The following is a 25,683-nucleotide window of genomic DNA, read 5'->3' as shown; positions in this document are numbered from 1 at the left end:
TTTCTTAGTATCTAAGATTCTAACTTAACTCACTTAATATGGTATTACAAACACAATCTAAGGTTTCTTTTCTTTTTTTCCTCCTTTCCTTCCTCCTCCATTCTTTATATATTAGGTATCATATTCTGTGCTCTTTCTCTATTCCTTGATTGACTTTAGGGATAATTTAATTCTGCATTTGCTTAGTAATTAGCTGTTCTACTTTATTTACTGTGGTTTTATTGCCTCTGGTGACAGCTATTAAACCATAGGAACACTTCCATCTATAGCAGTCCCTCCAAAATAGACTATAGAGATGGTTTGTGGGAGGTAAATTCTCTCAGCTCTTGCTTATCTGGAAATTGTTTAATACCTCCTTCAAATTTAAATGATAATCTTGCCAGATAAAGTAATCTTGGTTCCAGGCCCTTCTGCTTCATTGCATTAAATACATCATGCCACTCCCTTGTGGCCTGTAAGGTTTCTGCTGAGAAGTCTGATGTTAGCCTGATGGGCTTTCCTTTGTATGTGATCTTATTTCTTTCTCTGGCTGCTTTTAACAGTCTGTCCTTATCTTTGATCTTTGCCATTTTAATTACTATATGTCTTGGTGTTGTCTTCCTTGGGTCCATTGTGTTGGTAGATCTGTGGATCTCCATGGCCTGAGAGACTATCTCCTTCCCCAGATTGGGGAAGTTTTCAGCAATTACCTCCTCAAAGACACTTTCTATCCCTTTCTCTCTCTCTTCTTCTTCTGGTACCCCTATAATGCGAATTCCTTTTGGATTGGTCACACAGTTCTCTTAATATTCTTTCATTCTTAGAGATCTTTTTTTCTCTCTGTGCCTCAGCTTCTTTGTATTCCTCTTCTCTGGTTTCTATTTCATTTATGTCTACTCCACCATGTCCAATCCCTCCATTTTAATACCCTCCATTGTGCTCTTCAACAATTGGATCTCTGACCGGAATTCATTCCTGAGTTCTTGAATATCTTTCCATACCTCCATTAGCATGTTAATGGTTTTTATTTTGAACTCCCTCTCAGGAAGAGTCATGAGGTCCATGTCATCCTTCTCAGGGGTTATATTAATTTTACTCTGTACCAGGTTCCTTTGGCGTTTCATATTTGTGTATGGTGCCCTCTAGTGTCCAGAAGCTCTACTCTGGAAGTGCTCAGCCCCTGAAGCAATGTTGGGGGTTGCAGGGGAGTGGGATTGGTGCCTTGCGGGAGGAAACAGCTGTTTCCTGCTTCCCAGCTGCTATGCCTTTCTCCACTGCCTGAACCAGTGGGCTGAGCACACAGGTATAAGCTTTTGTCCCAGAGCAGCCAGATATGGATCCCTGCTTTCCACAAGCAGCTGGAATCTCAGTCTCTCCAGGAATTCTGCCTGTCTTAGCTTTCCAACCCTGTAATCATGAGAGTATCATGAAAGCAACATGAAGTATAGGTTTGTGCACCCAGAGCAGATCTCCAGAGTTAGGTATTCAGCAGTCCCAGGCGTCCACTCCCTCCCTGCTCAGTTTCTCTTCCTCCCACCATTGAGCTGGGGTGGGGGAAGGGCTTGGGACTCCCAGGCCACAGCTTTGGTACATTACTCTGTTCCCTGAGGTCTGCTGTTTTCTCCAGGTGTATGCAGTCTGGTGCAGTCCTATTTTCTGTTGCTCTTTCAGGATTAGTTATATGAATTATATTTTCGTATTATATGCTGTTTTAGGAGGAAGCCTCTGTCCCACCTCTCAGGCTGCCATCTTTAATCCCTGCCAGAAATCATGCTTAATTATAACTCTCCTTCATACTTTTCTGTATTTCCAAAATTCTCTAATGTGTATTGTTACTTTTATGTATTACTTGCATATGTGTACATGTGCACTTATTTTCACAAATCAATATTTTCTGCAGGGAAGAGTATTCCATAATACATACACATTATTCTAGATTGAAGACACAAAGGCTGTATTTCAAAAAGTCTCCTTCCCACGTCTGTTCCAAGCCCCCTATGTCTCTTCACCACAGGCAGCCAGTGTTGTTTGGTTCTTTGGGTTCCCCTGGAGGTGTGGTACCATGTGCAGCCATGTTAGCAGGGCCTCGGTGGTGCACAGCTCCAGAGGACTCCATGTATATTGAGCTCATAACATGCCATTGACATAGAATACAATGGAAATGTGCAAGGCAGTGGCATGACCAAAGATGCTTATTGTGAGTGTGTGTGCAAGTGTAAAAAATACACTTACAAAAATATATGTAGATATATATATTTATGTGTATATTTTTTCCTGCCAAGGATCTTAAATACTGTGGTTGTCATTACGAACCTTTTAAAACCAAGGATAGAAAATTGTGCATGCCCTTCTGCACCTTGCCTTTTTTTCCACTTAATGATATATTTTGATATTTTTCCATATCAGTTTATAAAATAGCCTCATTCTTTTTGATGTTGATGGTGATGGTGACTTAATGAGTCCTTTCTGTGTGCCAGGCATCGTTCCAAGCACTTGCATGTATTAACTCCTCCAGTGCTTCCAGCCACCCCACAAGATAGGCACAGAGGGGTTAGAGGGGTGACCCAAATTCACAGCTTGTGCACGCTCACCCTCTGAGCTCCCCTGGTTCTTTCTAGTACTTTTGTGGTATTGTGTTTCACATTTAAATCTCTTATCCATTTGGAGTTTTTCCTGCTAGATAAGGATCCGATTTAATTTTCCTGATGACTCCAGTTATTCCCAGCACTGTTTTCCCACTGTTTCCAGATGCCGCCATTCCACAAATGATAGTCTTGAATGATTTCGGCCTATTTCAGGACTTTCTATCTGTTCCATTTTCTCTCTGTGATCAAGTGCCAGCACCACACTGGTTTAATTGCGGTTTTTAAACTTGTGTTAATATCCAGTAGGGTTTCATCTTCTCATTATTTTCCTTTCTTAGAATTATTCTGATATTTTTGTATTTATTTTTATTTTTTATTATTTTTATTTTGGTATCATTAATCTACAATTACATGAAGAACATTGTGTTTACTAGGCTCCCCCCTTCACCAAGTCCTCCCCACATACCCCTTCACAGTCACTGTCCATCTGCATAGTAAGATGCTGTAAAATCACTACTTGTCTTCTCTGTGTTGCACAGCCCTCCCTGTGCCCCCAGCACACTATACATGCTAATCGTAATGCCCCCTTTCTTTTTCCCCAGCCTTATCCCTCCATTCTCACCCATCATCCACAGTCCCTTTCCCTTTGGTAACTATTAGTCCATTCTTGGGTTCTGTGATTCTGCTGCTGTTTTGTTCCTTCAGTTTTTCCTTTGTTCTTATACTCCACAGATGAGTGAAATCATTTGGTACTTGTCTTTCTCTGCCTGGCTTATTTCACTGAGCATAATACCCTCTAGCTCCATCCATGTTGTTGCGAATGGTAGGATCTGTTTTTTTCTTATGGCTGAATAATATTCCATTGTGTATATGTACCACATCTTCTTTATTCATTCATCTACTGATGGACATTTAGGTTGCTTCCATATTTTGGCTATTGTAAATAATGCAGCAATAAACATAGGGGTGCATCTGTCTTTTTCAAACTGGAGTGCTGCATTCTTAGGGTAAATTCCTAGAAGTGGAATTCCTGGGTCAAATGGTATTTCTATTTTGAGCATTTTGAGGAACCTCCATACTGCTTTCCATAATGGTTGAACTAATTTACATTCCCACCAGCAGTGTAGGAGGGTTCCCCTTTCTCCACAACCTCGCTAACATTTGTTGTTGTTTGTCTTTTGGATGGTAGCCATCCTTACTGGTGTGAGATGATATCTCATTGTGGTTTTAATTTGCATTTCTCTGATGACAAGTGATGTGGAGCATCTTTTCATGTGTCTGTTGGCCATCTGAATTTCTTATTTAGAGAACTGTCTATTCAGCTCCTCTGCCCATATTTTAATTGGATTATTTGCTTTTTGGTTGTTGAGGCATGTGAGCTCTTTATATATATTGGATGTCAATCCTTTATTGGATCTGTCATTTATGAATATGTTCTCCCATACTGTAGGATACCTTTTTGTTCTATTGATGCTGTCCTTTGCTGTACAGAAGCTTTTAAGCTTGATATAGTCCCACTTGTTCATTTTTGCCTTTGTTTCCCTTGTCTGGGGAGATATGTTCATGAAGTCACTCATGTTTATGTCCATGAGATTTTTGCCTATGCTTTTTTCCAAGAGTTTTATGGTTTCATGACTTACATTCAGGTCTTTGATCCATTTGGAGTTTACTTTTGTGTATGGGGTTAGACAATGGTCCAGTTTCATTCTCTTATATGTAGCTGTCCAGTTTTGCCAGCACCATCTGTTGAAGAGACTGTCATTTCCCCACTGTATGTCCATGGCTCCTTCATCATATATTAATTGGCCATATATGTTTTGGTTAATGTCTGCAGTCTCTATTCTGTTCCACTGGTCTGTGGCTCTGTTCTTGTGCCAGTACCAAATTGTCTTGATTACTATGGCTTTGTAGTAGAGCTTGAAGTTGGGGAGCGAGATCCCCCCCCCCACTTTATTCTTCCTTCTCAGGATTGCTTTGGCTATTTGGGGTCTTTGACGGTTCCATATGAATTTTTGAACTATTTGTTCCAGTTCATTGAAGAATGCTGTTGGTAATTTGATAGGGATTGCATCGAATCTGTATATTGCTTTGGGCAGGATGGCCATTTTGATTATATTAAGTCTTCCTAGCTAGGAGCATGGGATGAGTTTCCATTTGTTAGTGTCCTCTTTAATTTCTCTTAAGAGTGCCTTGTAGTTTACAGGGTATAAGTCTTTCACTTCCTTGGTTAGGTTTATTCCTAGGTATTTTATTCTTTTTGATGCTATTGTGAATGGAATTGTTTTCCTGATTTCTCTTTCTATTATTTCATTGTTAGTGTATAGGAAAGCTACAGATTTCTGTGTGTTAATTTTGTATCCTGCAACTTTGCTGAATTCTGATATTAGTTCTAGTAGTTTTGCAGTGGAGTCTTTAGGGTTTTTTATGTACAATATCATGTCATCTGCAAATAGTGACAGTTTAACTTCTTCTTTACCAATCTGGATTCCTTGTATTTCTTTGTTTTGTCTGATTGCTGTGGCTAGGACCTCCAGTACCACGCTGAATAACAGTGGGGAGAGTGGGCATCCCTGTCTTGTTCCCGATCTCAGAGAAAAAGGTTTCAGCCTCTCGCTGTTCAGTATGATGTTAGCTGTGGGTTTATCATATATGGCCTTTATTATGTTGAGGTACTTGCCCTCTATGCCCATTTTGTTGAGAGTTTTTATCATGAATGGATGTTGAATTTTGTCGAATGCTTTTTCAGCATCTTTGGAGATGATCATGTGGTTTTTGTCCTTCTTTTTGTTTATGTGGTGGATGATGTTGATGGATTTTCAAATGTTGTACCATCCTTTCATCCCTGGGATGAATCCCACTTGGTCATGGTGTATGATCCTCTTGATGTATTTTTGAATTTGGTTTTTCCACATTTTTTATTGTGAAATACACATTACATGAAATTCACCATTCAACCATTTTTAAGTGTATAATTCAGTGATGTTAAATACATGCACTTTATTGTGCCACCATCACCACTATTTCTAGAACTTATCTTTCATCAGTTTCCAGAACTTTTTTTATTATCCCACACTGAAACTCTGTGCCCATTAAACAGTAATCCCTGTTATTCCCTTCCCCAGGCCCTAGCAACCACTCTTCCATTTCCTGTGTCTGTGAATTTGTTCTAAGTACCTCGTATCAGGGTACTCATATGGTATCTGTCCTTTTGTGTCTGGCTTATTTTGCTTAGCATAATGTCCTCAAGGTTCATCCACATTTTAGCACCTATCATTTCTTAATCAATTAATTAATTAATTATTTTGTTATGGTTAATGTACAATCACTTGAACAACACTATTTTCACTAGACACCCTCCATTAAAAGTCTTCCCTGGAGACTGACGAAAATTAGGCTTGGGGTGGATTAATGATTGTGCATTGAGCATTGACTCCCCTATACAGAATTTTATTGTTGTTAACAACCATTTGATCAATAAATATGAGAGATGCCCTAACAACAACAACCAAGAAAAAGTACACACTTCCAATTGTAAAATAAATAAGCAACCGGGATGTAATGTATAGCATAAGGAATATAGTCAAAATATTGTAACAACTTGGTATGGTGATAGCTGGTACTTAGAATTATCATGTATATAAATGTTGAATCACTGTGTTGTACACCTGAAACTAATGTAATGTAATACTGTGTGTCAACTACCCTTCAATAAAAAATAATTATCTAAAAAAAAAAAAAAAAAGTCTTCCCCACAGACCCCATTACAGTTACTGTCCATCAGTGTAGTAAGATGCTATAGAATCACTACTTGTCTTCTCTGTGTTGTACGGCCTTCCCTGTGCCCCCCCTACATTATGTGTGCTAATCGTAATGTCCCTTTTTCCCCCTTATCCCTCCCTTCCCACCCATCCTCCCCAGTCCCTTTCCCTTTGGTAACTGTTAGTCCATTCTTGGGTTCTGTGAGTCTGCTGCTGTTTTGTTCCTTCAGTTTTTTCTTTGTTCTTAAACTCACAGATGAGTGAAATCATTTGATACTTGTCTTTCTCCGCCTGGCTTATTTCACTGAGCATAATACCCTGTAGCTCCATCCATGTTGTTGCAAATGGTAGGATTTGTTTTCTTCTTATGGCTGAATAATATTCCATTGTGTATATGTACCACATCTTCTTTATCCATTCATCTACTGATGGACACTTAGATTGCTTCCATTTCTTGGCTATTGTAAATAGCGCTGCAATAAACATAGGGGTGCATCTGTCTTTTTCAAACTGGAGTGCTGCATTCTTAGGGTAAATTCCTAGGAGTGGAATTCCTGGGTCAAATGGTATTTCTATTTTGAGTTTTTTGAGGAACCTCCATACTGCTTTCTACAATGGTTGAACTAATTTACATTCCCACCAGCAGTGTAGGAGGGTTCCCCTTTCTCCACAGCCTCACCAACATTTGTTGTTGTTTGTCTTTTGGATGGCGGCCATCCTTACTGGTGTGAGGTGATATCTCATTGTGGTTTTAATTTGCATTTCTCTGATGATTTGTGATGTGGAGCATCTTTTCATGTGCCTGTTGGCCATCTGATGTTCTTCTTTGGAGAACTATCTGTTCAGCTCCTCTGCCCATTTTTTAATTGGCTTATTTGCTTTTTGTTTGTTGAGGTGCGTGAGCTCTTTATATAATTTGGAATGTCAACCCCTTATCGGATATGTCATTTATGAATATATTCTCCCATACTGTAGGATGTCTTTTTGTTCTACTGATGGTGTCCTTTGCTGTATAGAAGCTTTTTAGTTTGATATAGTCCCACTTGTTCATTTTGGCCTTTGTTTCCCTTCATTAATTTTTTATACATAAATAATATTTCATTAGACATATGTGGCATGTTTTGTCTAGCCATTCGTCTGTTGATGGACACTGGTAGTTTCTATCCTTTGGCTATTGTGAATAATGCTGCTATGAACATGAGTGTACTCCACATTAATTTCAAAATCAGTTTATCCAGGTTCAAACCAAAAATCCTTCTATTGCTTTTCTAATTTCTCCCCCACTCTCACGTACTCCCCCTATACACATACCTCCTAATGGCTGATAATTTTGTTCAATCATAACCTGCCCCAGATACCTTTCTGGATTTATCTTACGTCACTGAGTGCCGCCTGTGGTTTTGACTCCCCAACATCCCTTCTGTTTCTTCTAGTAAAGCTATGAAACTGCTCTCCACCCTCTCACCTGGAAAATCACCTCTCCTTTGCTCTCAGCCCATGACTCCAGCCACTGGCTTCAGGGGTTGGTTTTGAGGGACTTTCCTGGACCTTTTCATAATGAACTGCTCTTCTTGCACTTCTGCAGACCTACCATCCTCCAGCCTAATGGAGCTCCCAGGGGTCCCAAATGTGCCCTGGCTTCCCTGCCTCTGGAAGGTCCTCCCTGCTAGCCACCTCCACTGCCAGCTTTTCTGCTTTTCCCTCGTCTGTGGGGCTGCTGGCCTCCCTCCCCTGCCACCTAGCCCCTTTATCCTGCTTAAGAGCCCTTTTTGCACTTGTCTGATCTACCCATTGGCCATACTAAGCTCAGGCACAGGTCCCATGCCTCTTACTTCTCTGTCATCCACTGAATGTAGCACAGTTTTTCACATAGTAGGTGTTGATTTGAATTGGGTTAAACCAAGATCATTTTCCTCTGCAGGCTGAGGCTCAAGAAAGTGACCTGCCACACCATGCACAGGACCTCAGGTCTCGTTACTAACATTGTCCTGCTGCCTACTTGTGACATCCTGACATGGTCTACCTGTCCTGTAAGGTCCAGCTTTGCATTCTGATCCTGGTCATCTGCAGGGTCCTATGTGTCCTGGGCCCCTGTGCTTGAGTCACCACTTTCCCTGTCCAACTCTGTGATGAGTTTTGAACAGCAGGAGCAGGTGAGCTGCAAATATGATCAAATTCATGCCTGGCTCACTGCATGGTGGGCTTTCTACCTTTGTGTCATAGTTCCCTTCCTGAAAAGGTCTCTGTAGTCTAATTTTTGTGGACATGCATATGTTTGTATGTTTTGTTGCATTTCAATGTCTATCTTAGTTGTTTCTTTCTCTCTATTTCTACACATTTGGAATTCACTTAGTCAACAAATGTTTACTGGGTCCTTTGTGCTGGGCATGTGTAGTCAATGAGACAGGCAAAGTTTCTACCCTCATGGATCAGGGGAGGGAACAGGCAATTACCAAGCAAATATAAGTTAGCACAATTATTTCAGAGAGTGACAAACGCTAAGGAAAAGTTAACATAGGATAATGTGCTAGAAAATGATCTGGGGATAGGTGGAAAACATTTTAGATATTGGTGTTTCTTCTTTCTCCCTCTTAGAATTCAGCTTCCAAGCTGTTAGGTAGCCCATGTGGCTACATGGAGAGATCCAAATAGAGGATAATTGGGGCCCTTGGCTGAGCTCCTAGCAGGAAATAAATAAGGCAATGAAGTAGAAAGCAATGGGTAGGGAGGCAACTTAGGGAGGTTGATCAGAAAAGGCATTTTCAAGAATGTGGTATTTGAATTGAGATTTGGAAAGGCCTAAGGAGGTAGCCATACAATGAGTGGGGAAAGAACATGCCAGGTAGAAGAAACAGCATGTGCAAAGGGCCTGGGTGGGGAAATTCATTCATTTTGTTTGAGAAATGGTAGAGGATGGTGGTATGATAGAGGTTGGAAAAGTGGGCCAAGATCAGATCAGGTAGGGCCTTTCAGGCTACCTCCAAAGGCATGAGTGTAGTGGGGAGCCATTGGAGGGATCTGATTTGCATCCCATAAGTCCCAGAGGGCAAATTAGAAGAAGAGCTAGTCTATAAGGTGGATTCCCTTTGCAAAATGTAACCTATGAAGGAAGTGAACATACAAATGTTACGTTTGATGTGATTTATGTGGGGGACACTCAAGTCCAGAAAAGGCAAATGATTTGAGTGATAGTACAGAGCAGATCCACAAGGTACAGATCAAGGACACTGAGGGGATGTGCAGCAAGTGCCATTTATTCTAATTCCCCCTATTTTGTTTCAGTCACCAGTTTGGTAAGAGGAGAATTTCAACCATCTGCAAGTAATCCAAATGCCTTACTAACCTGCCTACCCACCCACTTCCACAAAAAGAAAAAGAAACCAACCCCAGAGCTTGTAGGCCAGCATTCTCCACAATCATTTCTCTGTATTACAGCTCTTGTCATCTTATATTATACATGAATAACTAATCAACCAAACACAAACCCACTGATGAAAAAATGCATGTTGGATCTAGAATGTGAGCAGGGTAAAGAGTAATATTAATGTCACTGGTAAGTAACAAAATCGGAGCAAACACGAGGGATGTTAAGGCCAGAATCATGCTTCCAAACACTTCTGGGAAAGGAAACTTCCCAAGAAAAAAGGGAAAGGGGAAGATTAGGATCAAGCTGACTGCATGCGAAGTGTACTAATGCCATTCTTTTTCCTTCTGGCATTCATAAGCATAAGGGACATCATCCTGGGATGACCAACTGGCCATTTAAACCACCATCTGCCTGCTTCACTCTGTTGAACGATTCATATAATAATCTGCTATCCCCTAAAGAATGTATAGGTGTTATTCTTAACTCGCCCATCAGTATTGAAGTGGGTTCAAAGAAAGTCTTGCGCGTTTTGAATTTTCATTGTATATACACACCATGATAGGTATGTAGTAAGTGTCCAATAATTGCATTCTTCTGCAAACTTCCTAAAGGAAGTCTGTCTCTGCCTCTATCATTTCCCTGAAATGGGGTTTCTTGACCACTAAGGAGGAACTTCTAATCTCCACATACAGGGAATGGTCTGGAAATGTTTCCACTTTCTTTCTCCTCCTGGACTTCTTGGTGGCATCTGACACTGTTGAGACTCTTCAATTGTCTTTGTGACTCTGCACTTCCCTGGTTCTAACCTTTTCTCATTCATGGCCTCTCCTCCCTGGCCTCAAGTGTTTCCTTTCCCTCCTTCTCCACTTGCAAGTGCATATTCCACAAGACTCTGTTTTTTCTCTTGTCACTCTTTCCCTGTAAGAAATTGATCGCATCTCATTTCAAATCAGTGCATGTAACTATCATCATCTATCATGTCATATGCAAAGTACCTGTGTATGGGCCTGTCTGTCCAGCAGGACTTCAAGTTCCTCTTGGTGCCCTAGTGCCTGGCACAGAGCTAGGCAGTAAGCACATGCTCAGTATTCAACAGCCCAGTTGAGCAGACTCTATCATTCAAACTATGCTTTCAGGGAGAATGGGTAGAAAGTATTACCTCCATTATATAGAAAAGACACCCCAAAGAGCTCAGAGAGGTTAAGTAAACACTGAAAACTTGATTCTTGATTTCAGTGTACTGAGCGGCTGTGTCTTCAGCACAATAATCATCTGATACTGCCAGTGGTAAAGGACTGTCAAGCTAAGCTCAATGCTGTCTAAATACTGGCTCTTCCTTTTCTGTCCATTCCTTTTCATGCTCTTCTGAACAGGCTTGAATTTGCCAGTTCCTCTCTTAAAATACAGCCTGCAGGACCAAGCATAAAACTGCATGTGGCCTGACCCGTCAGTACGCACTGGGATTATTGCTTCCCTCCTTCCACACTCTGCTGTTCTATTAATAGAGTCTAAGATTGCATTAGGGCTCTTAACAGCCTCCTTGCACTGTAGGTTCACATCAAGCTTGTGATCAGCTAACCTCCCGGGTCTTCTTCATGAATGCCTTCTGTCAAGCCAGTCCTCCCCAACAGCCACTGAGGCAGTTGACTTTTCTGAATGCTCATGGTTATCCATGATCCAGACTAGAAGATACAAAACCAGGTCTTGCCCTCCTTTCTTCTGTGCCATCTGCTGAGCGGATGATGGGGTCTTGGGGGCCTGTTCAGAACCCAGAGGCGTGGCCATCACTGTTGAGCGGGGCCTTTTAATTTCATGCTGGATTCATGAAATTAAAAGGAGGGTGATGGAATTAATTTTCTGGTTCACTTCAAATGATTCTTATGTTCATTCCTTCTCCTCTTGAAATATGGTCCTTTCTTCATCTTGTTCTAATTCTGGGTGTTTATATGCCGAGCATCTTGCTCCTCCTACCCATGGGCATAGCCACACTTTTGTTTCTTATGCCCTTTCCAAGCTGTATTATTTTTAGTATAAGTGTCTTACTCAGCAATTTGCTCTATGGTCTGTCCTCTATTGTCCTTACGGCTGAACTTTTCTCATATTCTTTTCTTCCCTCCATCTCTGTCTGTGTGCCAGTATCACGTTTAGCTGAACAGATTTGATTTGGACCTCTCTGAATCCCCCTTCAGAGATTACAGCATGTCCTCCCTCACCTGCCTTAATTTCTTCAGCCACTTGGAATTAGTTTGATCACTGTAGAAATTGCACTGTGGGCTATCGTGGTGGGTCTGGGTTTCAAATTCAGAAAACCTGTGAATTCGTGGGGTTTGGGTCTCAGACTTTAATAGCAGGGCCCTGGACTCCGGAATCTGGGACCCTGAGACCAGAGACAGCTTCACCTTTCTTGGGCCAGCAGAGGGAACTGAAATTCATGGTGTGAGTAGGCGTTCCCTCCGTCCACCAGTAGAGGGCGTCGCGGCAACGGTCCTCCCAAGTTCGAATTTCTCACAGGGAAATAGATCTTGCCCAGCTGGCCTCCTGAAGACCCAAAGACGTGGTGGGATGGCACTACAGCATGCTACCTACTGCTGCGCTGGCCGCCTCCAATACCGCGTAAGTAGTAAAAAGTGAGGAATTTTGAAGCAGTGGACCCAGAGCTGGTTCAAAGTAGTGGGTGGTTTTGTGGGCTGAGAGAAGGGCTTGTTGCTGGCAAATTGGCAAGCTGGGGGGCTCGGAGGCGAGGCGATAGCAAAGACTATGAGAATGTGTGGAGTTCACATATGTGACTTATAGAGTGTGTCAGGGGGCATGGGGTGGAGGGACCCTGCTTATTTCCAGCTGTGACATTTAGATTTCTGTTTGTCAGGGCAGGTCATAGTGGGGATGGGTTAAGTCCCCAAGTGGGTGTAAAGGTGTAAGGGAAGGTGATGGTGGCACCATGTCAACCATTTCCAGGTGGAGTTAAAAGGTGTAGCCATTTTCTTCTGGGGGCCCAGCACCTTTCATCAAGACTAAGTTGGTAACTGATTAAAAAAGAAGAAATGGAAGACTGAGCCTGAGGGGCCGGAGGAGAAAATGGTTTCCAGGTTTTGCGACTCTATTACCACCATCCAGTATTCAAGTAGCCCCCTCCTCTGCCCCCCTCCCAGGCAGTGCTGGGCTGCAGCCAGGCCTGGGAGGCGAAGGGCTCCCTAACTGCCAAGCAGTGAAAACGTTTAATAAAATATTTACCTACATGTATAATAATAATGATGACAGAATGACAAACAGCAGTGAAACAGCTTTAAGGTACATGGGAGAGCAGCCCTGGGATATTTTTAATGAGAATGGTGACCTTCTGTTTCATTCTTGAGGCTTACCTCTTGTGTCTAACATACCACAGTCCCATAGGGAAGCTGGGATGGCTCCCCAGGATGGCGCAGGGTGTCTCTCACAGGAAGCTGCCATCCGGAGAGACTGTAGCCAGCTTCACACCCAAGCTACTCTCTACCTCTTGCAACTCCTGAAGGATAAAGATGTCCTCTCCCTGTCCCTACCACAACTAGAAAGATCCTTGGCCCTGGTCATTCGGTACACGGTATTGATATTCATCAGGAGTCTGAGCTGTTCTTACTCAGCCAGACTTGTTAGGTGGCATTTGCTGTGGGTGCGTGTGACACTTTTGAGTTGGAGACGAGGAAAGAGGAAGGGACAAGGGACAAAAAGGAGCAAGACTCATTAACCACATACTGTTTCTAGCTGTCTTCAACGTGAAATGGAAAGGAAAAAAATAAAAATTTTGGCTAACCACTTTCCCCTGCTGTCAGGAGCTTTTTGCATTTCCCTTCCCTCCCCACTTTTGGAAAAGAAAGAACCAAATAGAACACATTTTCTCCATCATTTAAATAAAGCAGACCTTTATGTCACTAAACGTATCAGATAATGTTAGGAGTAAATAAATTACACATAAGATATTTGTATGTTAGATCAGCAGAGTGTTTGAAAAATATAATTTCACTGTCAGTCTCACACCCTCTACCTTTTTCATGTTGCTTTCCAGATATTTTATACCTGCAGTTTTGACTGTTAGAAAGATATGTTGGTTTTCCCACATTACACATATATAGAAGAACCAACCTAGGATCTGTATGCACATGCTTATTTTCTATTTCTTGGAAGAAAACAAACTGGCCCTGAATTTAATAGCATGCTCAGAAGTCATAATTCTTGAAGAAAGAAGCTATTTATTTATTTAAGGAAAATATAAAGGGCCCATTACTTTCAGACATGGAATTTATACTTGGAGGAATTTTCATGAATAAAAATTCATTTTATGAAATATCTTCTGTAAAAAGATGGTCTGCTTTTTCTGGTGCCAAGTCTTGCCATGTCTGTTCTTAAGAGTAAGGCTTGCAAGACTATGGGGGATAGGTAAAGTGAACGGACTCTTTAGAGAGGCTCTTGGCTTGGCAGTGAAATGCAATACCAAGAAGTAAACCAAGAGCCTTGTGTGAAAAAGAGCAAGTTTAAATTAATCTTGCTTTTCTAATTTGAAAACAACTCCCAGTTGTTAGTAACTAAGTCAAGACATTTAAATCATATATATACTTTTACACCTTGACAGTGACCTTTTATAAGTGTGCAGTGGGGATACGAAGATGAGCAAAGTGATGCTCCAGAAAGAGCAATTTTAGGTAATTGAACATGAAATGTATTGCAATCTGATAACATTAATAACATGCAATCACTGCTTTATATCTAATATGCAGTTCATTTGGCCAGAGTTTAAATAAAAAAGTCAATAAATGTTAGCATACAAATCCTGTTGCAAACCTGTAAAGTAAGCAGTTCTATTTCAGCACATTTTAAAATACCTCTGTATTAGTTCTCCATTCTGGATAACAAATTACCCCAATTTAGTAACTTCAGACAACAAGTATTTACTATCACATGGGTATCTGAGGGTCAGGAGTTGGGAGTGGCTTAGCTGAGTGATTCTGGCTCAAGGCTACTCATGAAGTTGCAGTCAAGGCATAGGCCAGGGTAGCAATCATCTGAAGGCTTTACTGGGATTGACAGATCAGCTCAAGGTCACTGAGCTACTAGTTAAGACTCCACATGAAAGGCAGCAGGCCATTTTTCCCCCCTCTGCTATGTCATCCACACACAAAGCAAAACAGAAAACCTCACATTCCTGAATCACTGCACAGAAATCCAATCTGCCTCTTTAAAATGGCCAAGATCATCTAAAAGCAGTAGGAGTTTAGAAATGGATGAAATGGACATTCTGAATCATCTCCACGACTTTGAGAAAAAACATATCTCTCAGGGATGGATTCCTCCTTTGTAACCCAAGATGGGCTAGCCGAGTGGTTACCAAACTTGGTTGCCCATCACAGTCCTCTGGAGAAAGAAAGACTCTCTGGCCTCACATTAAATCTACCTGATCACAGTCTCTGGAATCTATAATTTAACAGGCCCCTGGGAGTCCAACGGACTTTTATGCAGATAATAGGAACTGCTGGACTAGATTATTTCTCATGCTTCTTACCTCAAAAGTCATTTGCACTCCTCCCCTCTGATTGGAGGGGCCAGGTAAATCACTGGTTCTCAACCCTTCTACAATCCTCAGGAAAACTTTCAAAGTATAGGATGCCTGGGGCCCTCCCCAGGCAAAATAAATAAGACATTCTGGGTGGAGCCCAGGGATCATTATGATTTGTTTTCATCAGTACATTTAAAAAATAACTGTGTTCAGCTTTGGCTGCATTTTAGAATCACTTGGTAAATTTTTAAGAAGGCTAATGCCCAGACTGTCCCCCAGACCAGTTAAATCAAAATCTTGTGGGTGAAACCAAGCATCAATTTTTTTTTTATTAAGGTATCATTGATATACAATCTTATGAAGGTTTCATATGAGCAACATTGTGGTACTACATTCACCCATATTATCAAGTTTCCCCCCACCCCCACTGCAGCCACTGTCCATCAGTGTAGTAAGAAGCATCAATATTTTTTAAAGTTTCCAGGTGATTATAATGTATGGCCACCTTGGCTTCTGTTTACCTCATTTGAGATAATTCCAAAGCTGCCTCACCCATAAAAGATTATTCAGAAGAAAAATTATTCAGAAATCTTACATGCTACAGTACTCTGAGAAAAAAAATGCATTTCAAGTGGAAGATATTAAAACCATAAAATGGAAGACATTAAAAATTAAATGGAAGTGAGTTCCATTTTTGACAACATGGCACACTAAATAACTTGAAACTCCTCCCACTAATAAATACCCATTGAAATGAGCTAATGGGACAGTAAAGAAAGGCCCCCAGATCCAGAAGCCAGAAGGAGATGATAGTGCAGTGGGCAAGGAAGCAGAGGTGAGCTGGTCTCGAACAGGTTTTCTGGACTCAAAAGTCTCAAGTTTGAGCATCTAAATGGGAAGGAGACTGTGGTTTGGGCCTGTTAAAAGTGGGGAGATGGAACTGAGATCCCCACATAAAGCTGGAACCTTCAAAAGGATGAATCATTGCAGAAATACTTTACCGGACAAAAATCTCCTCACTGGTACGTGGAGACAAGAAAACTTGACTGTCCTGGCAAGAGTTGAAAGTGGAGAAAAAAGTCCTCACTGAGAATTTGGGATGACAACCCAGCCTTCATGTAAATTTGGGGCTGGAATTTACCTTATGTACGGTCCGGGAACCCCATAGCTGAACAATGAAGATAAAAATATTGACAATGACAAAACAAACATGGATATATGATCCACCAGAACTGAGATACAAGAGTTCCAAGAACTCCAGGTAACAGGGCTATCAGATGGACCACAAAGTAAATTTAAATGTATGAAAGATCTAAAAGAACATTTGAACCCATGAGAAAATTAAAAAAAAATACAGTTTTTTAAAGGTAGATTTGAAAGAGAACTAAATAAAACTTCTAGAAATAACATGCAGTCATTGAAATGAAAAGCTCTGGATGAGTTACACAGCAGATTAGACATAGCTAAAGAAACAACAATTACAAATGGATCTGAGGGAATCGCCTAGGAAGCAGCACAGAGAGACAAAGAGAAAATCTAAGTCAGGTTTGGAGTATGTTTATGTTGCATAGAAGGAGAAGGTGCATTATACACCTCATACAAGTACCAGGAGAGAACAGAGAGAATGCAAGGGAGACAGGATTTATATAGATGATGGCTGAAAGCTTTCCAGATTTGATGAAAACCAAGAATCCTGAGGCTTCTGCATGTAAAATGAATCTTTTTTTTTCTCACAATTTTTAAAATTATGGTATCATTAATATACAATCATGTGAGCAACATAGTGGTTACTAGATTCCCCCCATTATCAAGTCCCCACCACATACCCCATTACAGTCACTGTCCATCAGCATAGTAAGATGCCATAATGCCACTACTTGTCTTCTCTGTGCTATACTGCCCTCCCTGTGCCCCCCCCATTATGTGTGCTAGTTGTATTACCTCTTAATCCCCTTACCCCTTGCTTCCCTCCCACCCTTCCCAGTCCCTTTTCATTTGGTAACTGTTAGTCCATTCTTAGGTTCTGTGTGTCTGCTGCTGTTTTGTTCCTTCAGTTTTTGCTTTGTTGTTATACTCCACAGATGAGTGAGATCATTTGATACTTGTCTTTCTCCGCCTGGCTTATTTCACTGAGCATAATACCCTCTAGCTCCATCCATGTTGTTGCAAATGGTAGGATTTGTTTTCTTCTTATGGCTGAATAATATTCCATTGTGTATATGTACCACATCTTCTTTATCCATTCATCTACTGATGGACACTTAGGTTGCTTCCATTTCTTGGTTATTGTAAATAGTGCTGCAATAAACATAGGGGTGCATCTGTCTTTTTGAATCTGGGATTCTTAGGGTAAATTCCTAGGAGTGTAATTCCTGGGTCAAATGGTATTTCTATTTTGAGCATTTTGAGGAACCTCCATACTGCTTTCCATAATGGTTGAACTAATTTACATTCCCACCAGCAGTGTAGGAGGGTTCCCCTTTCTCCACAGCCTCACCAACATTTGTTGTTGTTTGTCTTTTGGATGTTGGGCATCCTAAATTTTGTGTCCTAAAGTTCACTAATAAACTTTAGCATAAAATGAGGTGGTATCTCATTTTGGTTTTAATTTGCTGTACAATGAATCTTGAGCCAGGCAAATAAGAAGAAATTCAGACCTGAACACAGCATGATAAGACTGTGGGAAGCAAAAGACAAAGAGAAAAATCTTGAAACCAGAAGAAAAAGACAGAATTCCCTACAAAGGAATGACATTTAGACTGACAGCAAATGTTTCAATGATGAACAAGAAGACATGACATATTCAAAAAAGTACTGAGGGCAAAATAACTTTCAATCTAGAACTCTACATCCAGAGAAATCATCAGTCAAGAATGACAGTGAAATAAGACAATTTTATATTAATGGAGAAAACATGTCACTCATGCAGCCTCCCTGAAAGAACTACTTAAGGGTATGCTTCAAGGAAAAGTGCTGGTACCTAGAAAAAAATAGTATGCTAGAAACAAAGGTGAACAAAATTTAAACAATGACTGTATAAAAATAAAATAGTGATTAAATTTAGGGGTATAAAAACCAGGTGGGTCTAAAGTAACAAGCAACAATAGCATAAAAGGGAGGAAGCTGAAGTTAAATCATTCTTAGCTTATTGTATGTTTTAGGGAGGTTGGATCAAGTGTACATGTTAAACATTGCAAAGTAATCACTAAAAGAATAGAAATAGAACTTTTAACTTCTAAATTAATAAAAAGGAAAGGAGAACAAAGAATTCTTGATCAATGAAGAGAAGAAAGGAAATAAACAAAAGTCTTAGAGAAAGCATAATAAATAAAAGGTGCAAAATGAGACTGAAGACATAAATTCCAAGATGTTAGAGATCAATGGATCAACAGGCTCTTACATTACTGGGAGCACAAATTGGACAAGCACTTTGGAAAACAGCTTAGCATTATCTTGTAAAGTTTTGCACTCACATACCTTATGACCAGTAATCACTCCAAAGAAATTCTTGCCCACAAACAACAGAAGACAAGAATGTTCATTACAGCACTGCTCCTAACAGCAAAAATTTGGAACAACTCAAAGGCCTATGAGAGGAGAATGGAAGAAGTAATTGGTGGCACAGGCACACAAAGGAATAGTACACAGCTATGAAAAAGAATGCATTACAACCAGATACAACAATCTAGTTAAATCTTAATAATACCACATTGAGTAAAAAATATAATAGAAAATTTTCATAAAAATTTAAAACAAGTGATAAAAATTTTGATAAAACTTTAAAAAGGAAAAGAGTAATAAATACAATATAAGATTGGTGGTTACTTCAGACAGGGGAACAGATAGGACGCATAGGTATTTGTAAGACATTGCTTTGTATTGGTGCTCTTTGATTTGAATAGTAGATTTACAAGTGTTCATAATATCAAAAAATAAAACAAGGCTATGAATATACTCCATGACAGCAATATATTTATGCCAGAGATCATGATTATATATTTTTGGGTCCTATAGTTCATTAATAAAAATATCACCAATCACATTAAATGTAAATGGACAAAATTTAGTAGTCAACCAAATAAATAAATGAATAAGATCTAGCCATATGCTATTTTTAAGAGGCTCATTTAAAATTTTGATGTAAAAAGGTTGAAAGTAAAAGGATTAAAAAAGATATGCCAGGCAAGTGCTAATATTTATTGCAAGCAAAGCAGATTTTAAGCAAAAAGTACTAGGGTTAAAGATCATCTGTGCATATATTAAAGAAACAATTCACTGGGAAAACAGGAAATCTAAGCTTGTATGCATATAGTAAAATAGCCACAAAATACATAAAGCAAAAAGAGAGAGAAAATGTAAAAAATAGAAAAATGCAGTCATAGTGGATTTTAACAGCCCTTGTTGATGTGCCATATCACATTTAAAATATTGAGAGCAAAATTTGAGAGATTTATAGGATAAATTGGCAAAATCAGTTATATAAGGAGATTTTAATGAACTGCTATAAAAAGTGATAGGTCAAGCAGATAAAATATTAGTAAGGCTATAGAAAATCTGGATAACATAATTAATAAGCTTGATTTAACAGAACCACAGAAAATGCTACACTTACAATTAAGGCATATACCTTCTTTTCAAAACCACAGAATATTTATAAAAATAAAATTGACCATTTACCAAAGCAAGTCTCAAGAAATGAAGAATCTGCTTCATATAGACCACCTTCTCTAACCCTAATTCAGTTAAGTTAGACATAAATAACTACAAATCAAAATAAAAACTTATGTTTAGAAATATGAAAATATACACGAACCAAATAAATCATATTTGAAACCTAAATATTCTTTGCCTGGGATGATAATAAATCAATTATGAAAGAAACATCCTGAGGAATGTAGTTTGAGTGGTACCCAGTGTGAAATTCTTAGCCTTAAATGTTAAAATCAGAAAACAGTAGTTAGAAAATTAGTTACTTAAGCCACCAATTCAAGAAATTTTTTAAAAGCCAACCAAATAAATCCCAAAAGAACAGTAGAAAATGACATAAGATAAATATTAATAATATTTAATATATATCCTTTTATATGGTATACATTCTGAAGAATATAATAATATAATATTCTTCAGAATATAAGATATGTAATAATACATAAAAAAATTAATGAGACAGAAAAATAGTGTTACCCAAAGGAAAAGGTGATCCAGAGAAGAGAAGATACAGATACACTATTTGGAATAAAAAAATGGACATGACGGATAGGTGCAACAGAGATTAAAGTGTACTAAAAGAAAATTATAAACAGCATTTTGTTAATGAATTTGGAAACCTAGATGCTATGGCTAATTTCCTTGAAAAATATAATGTGTAAAAACTGACTCAAGAATATAAAACATAAAAAGATGCATAGCCATTAAAGAAATGGAATTAGTAATTAAAAATCAACCTAAGAAATGTTTATTCCAGACCCAGACATTTCACCAGCAAGTTCTCCCAAACATTCAAAGTACACATAATTCCAATTTTATACATACTGTTCCAGAAAATGGAAAAAGAAGGACCAATTCATTTTATGAGGCCAGTATAACCAAAGGCAATAGAAGAAAAAATTGCAGCCAATTTGACTAATGGACATGGATAAAAATCCTGCAATGAAATTAGTTGCTAACTGTCATTCATTTATTATTTCATTCATTCAACAAATATTTATTGAGTATCAACCATGCCCCAATAGGCACTGTGCTAATACATGGAGAGCAGAAATGTATGGGAGCTGTCAGGACGGGGTGCGGGTAGGGGGTTGAACAGTAAAGTTCATAATAAATCACACAGGGTAAGGTACAGAAAGGACATCCTGGCAGAATAACGGTGCATATAAAGGGGGATTCAACCTGTTCAGAGAGGTCAGGGAAAGCTTTCCAGGTACATTAATGTGGTAAGAAGGGGTGTAGGAAGAATGTTCAGTAGGCTATTGCAGGGGTTCAAGTGGGAGATCTGGATGCAGTCGAAGAAAAGGTGAATTTGAGATTTTTAGGAAGTGAAACCCACAGCCCTTCATGATTGGATTTCACATGGGAAGGTATAAACCTGGAGAGGGGTCAACCTTATCTCTAGGAATGCTGGGGTCCTGTTGACTGACAGAGGGAACCTTAGAAGAGGTTCAGATTTAAGGGAAAAGACCATGTTTGTGGTTTTGGACGTGTTGAGTTTGGGGCAAGCTTTAGGAAGGCTCCAGATGTTGAACAGGAAATTAACCAGAGCCTGGAGCTCTGTGACAAGGTCAGGCTGGAGATTCTCATTTGAGTGGCATCAGCATGTAGGTGGTATTAAACTCATCCTTCACAGGAGCTCTTCCAGGGAGGTTGTGTAGTGGGAGGAAGAGAATGAACACCAATATTTAAAGGATAAGGAAAGGAGGAAGAGTCATAGCAAAGAGAGAAGAAATGGCTGGAGAGGAAGCAGGAAAACAAGGAAAACGTGGGCTTCTAAGGATGCCAAGAGGAATTGCAAGAAGGGAGTATGCAACAGAGTCCTGGACTGTGAAGACTTTAAGAGGGTGTGGGACTGACATGGTGCTGCTGGAATTCTCCTCACCCAGGGGCTATATTGAGTGAGTGACTTGGAAAAGAAATGAAGAGTAACAATACACCATTACAAATAACAAAGTGCAGAGGGGCAGCAAGAGTGAATTTTTTGGGACAATGAAACCGTTCTGCATCTTGGTTATGGTGGTAGTTAACTTGACTCTATGCCTTTGTCCAAACTCATAAAATTATAGACCAAAAGAGGAAATGTTACTGCATATAACTTAAAAATAAATTAAAACTCTGTAGTCATTATTTACCATCTAGATCTCTCTCAGACACTGACTTTATCATTGCAGTGCTAGCCCCTCACAGGATTTTAATTCCGTTCTGTGTCAGCTGTGTGGGGCTACATGAGACAAGGGCACTCCACTCTCACCTGGTGAAGGACAAAATAAATCTGCATGCAGCAGAGCCACAGGGCATGGGACTGATGGCCGGAGGCCCTGTTAGGAACTGACTTGGGGGTGGGGGGTAGGGTGCAGCCTGGTGAACTTGGTTTCTCTAGGGCTCTGATGTGAAACGAAGGGGTTGGATCAGGAAAGGCCTTTCTACCTCGGATAGTCTGTGGTTCTAGGGTGAAAACCTCAACAAAATCCAATTAGCGCTGTTGTCTGCATTTTGTTATTGATATTAGTCATAATAAACAACTATTATAATAACAACTGGCTCTTCAACAGAAGAGACCCCAAATGATTTGGGAATCAGCTTGGAGTGACAGAACATGCTTGGGTTTATAGTTTAAAGAGCTTGCTAAAAATCGTGTTAAGTGATGATTGATAATTAGCACAACTCATATAGGTTTTCAAGAAAGAAAAGGGGATTTTTTATAATTGTTCACTTCAATCCCTCCCCACACCCCATCAATACCTGACAGGGAGGAATTATCCCAATTTAGGAGACAGAGATTAAGAATCAGGTCACCCAACGGTTTGGCTGGTATTGGGATTTTCCAAATAGTCAACTTTTCCAAGACCCACAGTGGCTTCAGTTCAGTTTTGGTGTTGAGTGTATTCCATTGTGTCCTAATCCTATGAAAATTAATGGAAAAGTGTTAATTGGACATTAATTCATGCCTAACATTAATCTTGAGTATTTGATGAACCACAGCTTTATGTTGCCCCTCATGCCATATTAACTCAACTTACTGTAATAAATTAAGGATAAAATTATCCTTATTGTTTTAAAGACCCCATAAAATGAATCCAGCCTGAATTTAGCCAGCCTGAAATCTGTTGGAGAAGTGTGGGATGCGTCTGGGAAACTACAAACGTCGTGTTTTGGAGTTTTCAGTGCGAGAAAGGATGAAATCAGTTACCTACTATGTGTTTGGGCCTGTGGGGCGTCAACTGCTCATTAGGTGGCGGGGGTTGGCGCGTCTGAAGCCTTCTGCTACCCAGCTACCTCTTCAGATTGGAAGGGTTGCGGGGTGGGTGGTCTTGGGTTATTTCAATCTCATGCATTTCATTATCTCAGCATATAAATAGTAAAAATATATAACGGAGGGTCAGGGAGGGGTTTCCCGAAATAACCACCTTTCCCAGTCTTTCCACAGACGTTCCAAAACTATTTCTCACTATACACAAAAATTTGTTTTGAACCCCCATCATTTGACCTTGACTCCTATAAACCTATTTTATTATATTTTTAAACACTGTATGATTAACGCGGAAACCCTTTCTTCAGCAATTTCTCACCACTGGAATCGCGTCAGTTTCTCAAAGTTCCAAAATAACCTTTCCCGGGCACGGATTCGTACCTCTGCCGGGGAAGGGCGGGGAGCGGCGCAAGACGTGCCGGTGTGGAGCGAGAGCCAGAGAGAACTTGCAGCGCGAAAGGAAAATAAAACTTGAAGCTGGTGTTTGTGCGGGAAGGTCTCCGAAATCCTGAAGCCCCCCGATCCTGGGGGGTCTCGGAGGCCGTCGAGGAGAGCCAGGGTTTGGGTTTGATCCCGACGTCCTTGACCTAAATTTCTGCGCGGTGGCTGGAAAAAGAGCACAGAGCCGGGCGGGCGGCGGTAGCCATCCCCGGATCCCGGCGGCCGGGGCGGACGAACTTGAATGGAGAGGCCGAACTAGAAGGGGTGGGGGGCGGCTTCTCCTGTGCCCGAGCGGAGCGCGGTGGCGAGCTCCCCGCGCCTACCCCTCCCCCGATCCACCCGCCCCCCGCAGCCCATGTGATCCAGGGAAGTCGGGGTGCGTGCCCCCTCGCCCCGCCAGCCAGGAGGCGGGGTCCCTCAGCCGCCGAGCTCGCGCACCGCCCCCGCGGGTCCGGCCGCGGGGGGCCGACTGTGCGCGAGCGGCCAGGCGGGGGCCGCACCGGGTGCGTGACGTCACCGGCATTGGTTACACGACGTTCTAGAACTCCGCCCCACGTGCGCCGGGGAGGCGGGGGAGGAGGAGGAGGAGATGGGGGTGGGGAGGGGAGGGGGAGAGGTGGGGATGGGCCGGGGGGGCGGGGACGGGGGGTGTGCGCGCCGCGGGGCTGAGCTCCGCCGAGCCCACGTGTGACGGCTCTCTCCGCTGCCCCGGCGCCGCCGCTCGCAGAGAGATTCGGAGGAGCCCGGGCGGGGGGGAGGAGGAGGGGCAGGAGGGAGCGGGAGATCTCGGGGCTCGGAGCCGGCCGCCGCTCCGCTCCGGTCGCTGTGGGGCTCGGTTTCTTGGGGGTGGGGGGGCGGGGGGGCTCAGTTATGGAGGCAAATGGGAGCCAAGGCACCTCGGGCAGCGCCAACGACTCCCAGCACGACCCCGGGTAAGTTTCCAGCTGCTGCCCACCGCGCCGCCTCGGGCTCGCTCTCCTTGCAGCGGCGGGGACGGCGGTGCGCGGAGCCGGGCATCTCCCGCGCCCCCCCGCCCCTCCCGTGCGCCCCCCCCTTGGAAGTTACACACCTTTGGATTGCATTTCGCCGACACCTTCTCCCCCACCCCACCTCCCGGCTCTCGCTCGCTCGCTCCCCCCCGCTTTCCTTTTAGCTTTTGTAAGTTACACGTCAAAATGGCCGATCTGACATCGGTGCTCACTTCTGTTATGTTTTCTCCCTCTAGTAAAATGTTTATCGGTGGACTGAGCTGGCAGACCTCACCAGGTAAGGGAGGGAGGGGGGGACGCCTGGGTCCCCCCCTTCTTGGCTTCTTTATTGCTCTTTGTTATCCCGGTGTAGGTGCCCCCCCCCGCCATTGGCTCCCCACTTCTCCTGTGCAAGGTTATTTTTTTTAATAGCAAATCCTTTCTGAGCCCTCTACGCGACCTCTGTTGCTGAATTTCCCCCGCGTGTGCAAAAAATGCAAAAACAAAACAGAATAACAACAGAAAACTACTTTTGGTTTTTGTCCTTGATCAAAATTTGCATTGCTTTTTTTTTCCACACCTTCTCCCCCCCCCCATATCTTTCTCTTTCTCTCTCTACAGATAGCCTTAGAGACTATTTTAGCAAATTTGGAGAAATTAGAGAATGTATGGTCATGAGAGATCCCACTACGAAACGCTCCAGGTAAACCATTCCCTTCTGGATTTTGTCTTTATTTTAGAAAAGTTTGTGTTATTTTTGGATGTGTCTTCGGAAGTAGCTAAGCGGATTTAGAATGGGGCTCAGGCATGTGGCTGGTTTCGAACGTCGCTCTGTTCCACCGTCCCCCATAACCCCAAAGGTGGTGTCAATTGAGGCTGAACTCTGGAAAAAAAGATGCCCATCTCCCCGCTTTAGGTCATTTTCCCGTCTCTTCTTTCTCTCCTGTTTAGAATGACATTCAGCTTCAGTCACTTTCCACAGTGTTGTATTTTTTCAATGTATGCTTTCCCCTACACTGCCAGCTCCCCAAACTCTTAAGCCCCTCTTAGAAAGCTGGATGAATCTCTTCTCAGTGCCGGGTTTTCTTCGGAATAAAACAA

At 41.5% G+C, this 25,683-nt stretch overlaps 1 protein-coding gene across 12 annotated transcripts in view; it reads left to right on the top strand.

The window, feature by feature from the left end:
- Window positions 1-24,403: 24,403 nt before the first annotated feature.
- MSI2 (musashi RNA binding protein 2) overlaps window positions 24,404-25,683 on the top strand; it is a 376,280-nt gene continuing 375,000 nt past the window's right edge. For 6 of the 12 annotated variants that reach the window (XM_036879857.2, XM_036879854.2, XM_057501320.1 and 3 more), the window contains exons 1-3: window positions 24,407-24,546; window positions 24,840-24,880; window positions 25,204-25,285. In XM_036879857.2, coding sequence (XP_036735752.1) covers window positions 24,485-24,546; window positions 24,840-24,880; window positions 25,204-25,285 — 185 coding nt within the window. In that variant the 5' untranslated portion in view covers window positions 24,407-24,484. Of the gene's footprint in view, window positions 24,547-24,839; window positions 24,881-25,203; window positions 25,286-25,683 lie in introns of all 12 variants that reach the window. The other 6 variants (XR_005023616.2, XM_036879852.2, XM_036879855.2 and 3 more) reach the window with 3 other exon arrangements.

The sequence above is a fragment of the Manis pentadactyla genome, chromosome 4 (assembly GCF_030020395.1).
Source record: "Manis pentadactyla isolate mManPen7 chromosome 4, mManPen7.hap1, whole genome shotgun sequence".
Classification (NCBI taxonomy): domain Eukaryota; kingdom Metazoa; phylum Chordata; class Mammalia; order Pholidota; family Manidae; genus Manis; species Manis pentadactyla.
Note: the sequence above shows the minus strand (reverse complement) of the source record. Positions and strands in the feature narration are given on the sequence as shown.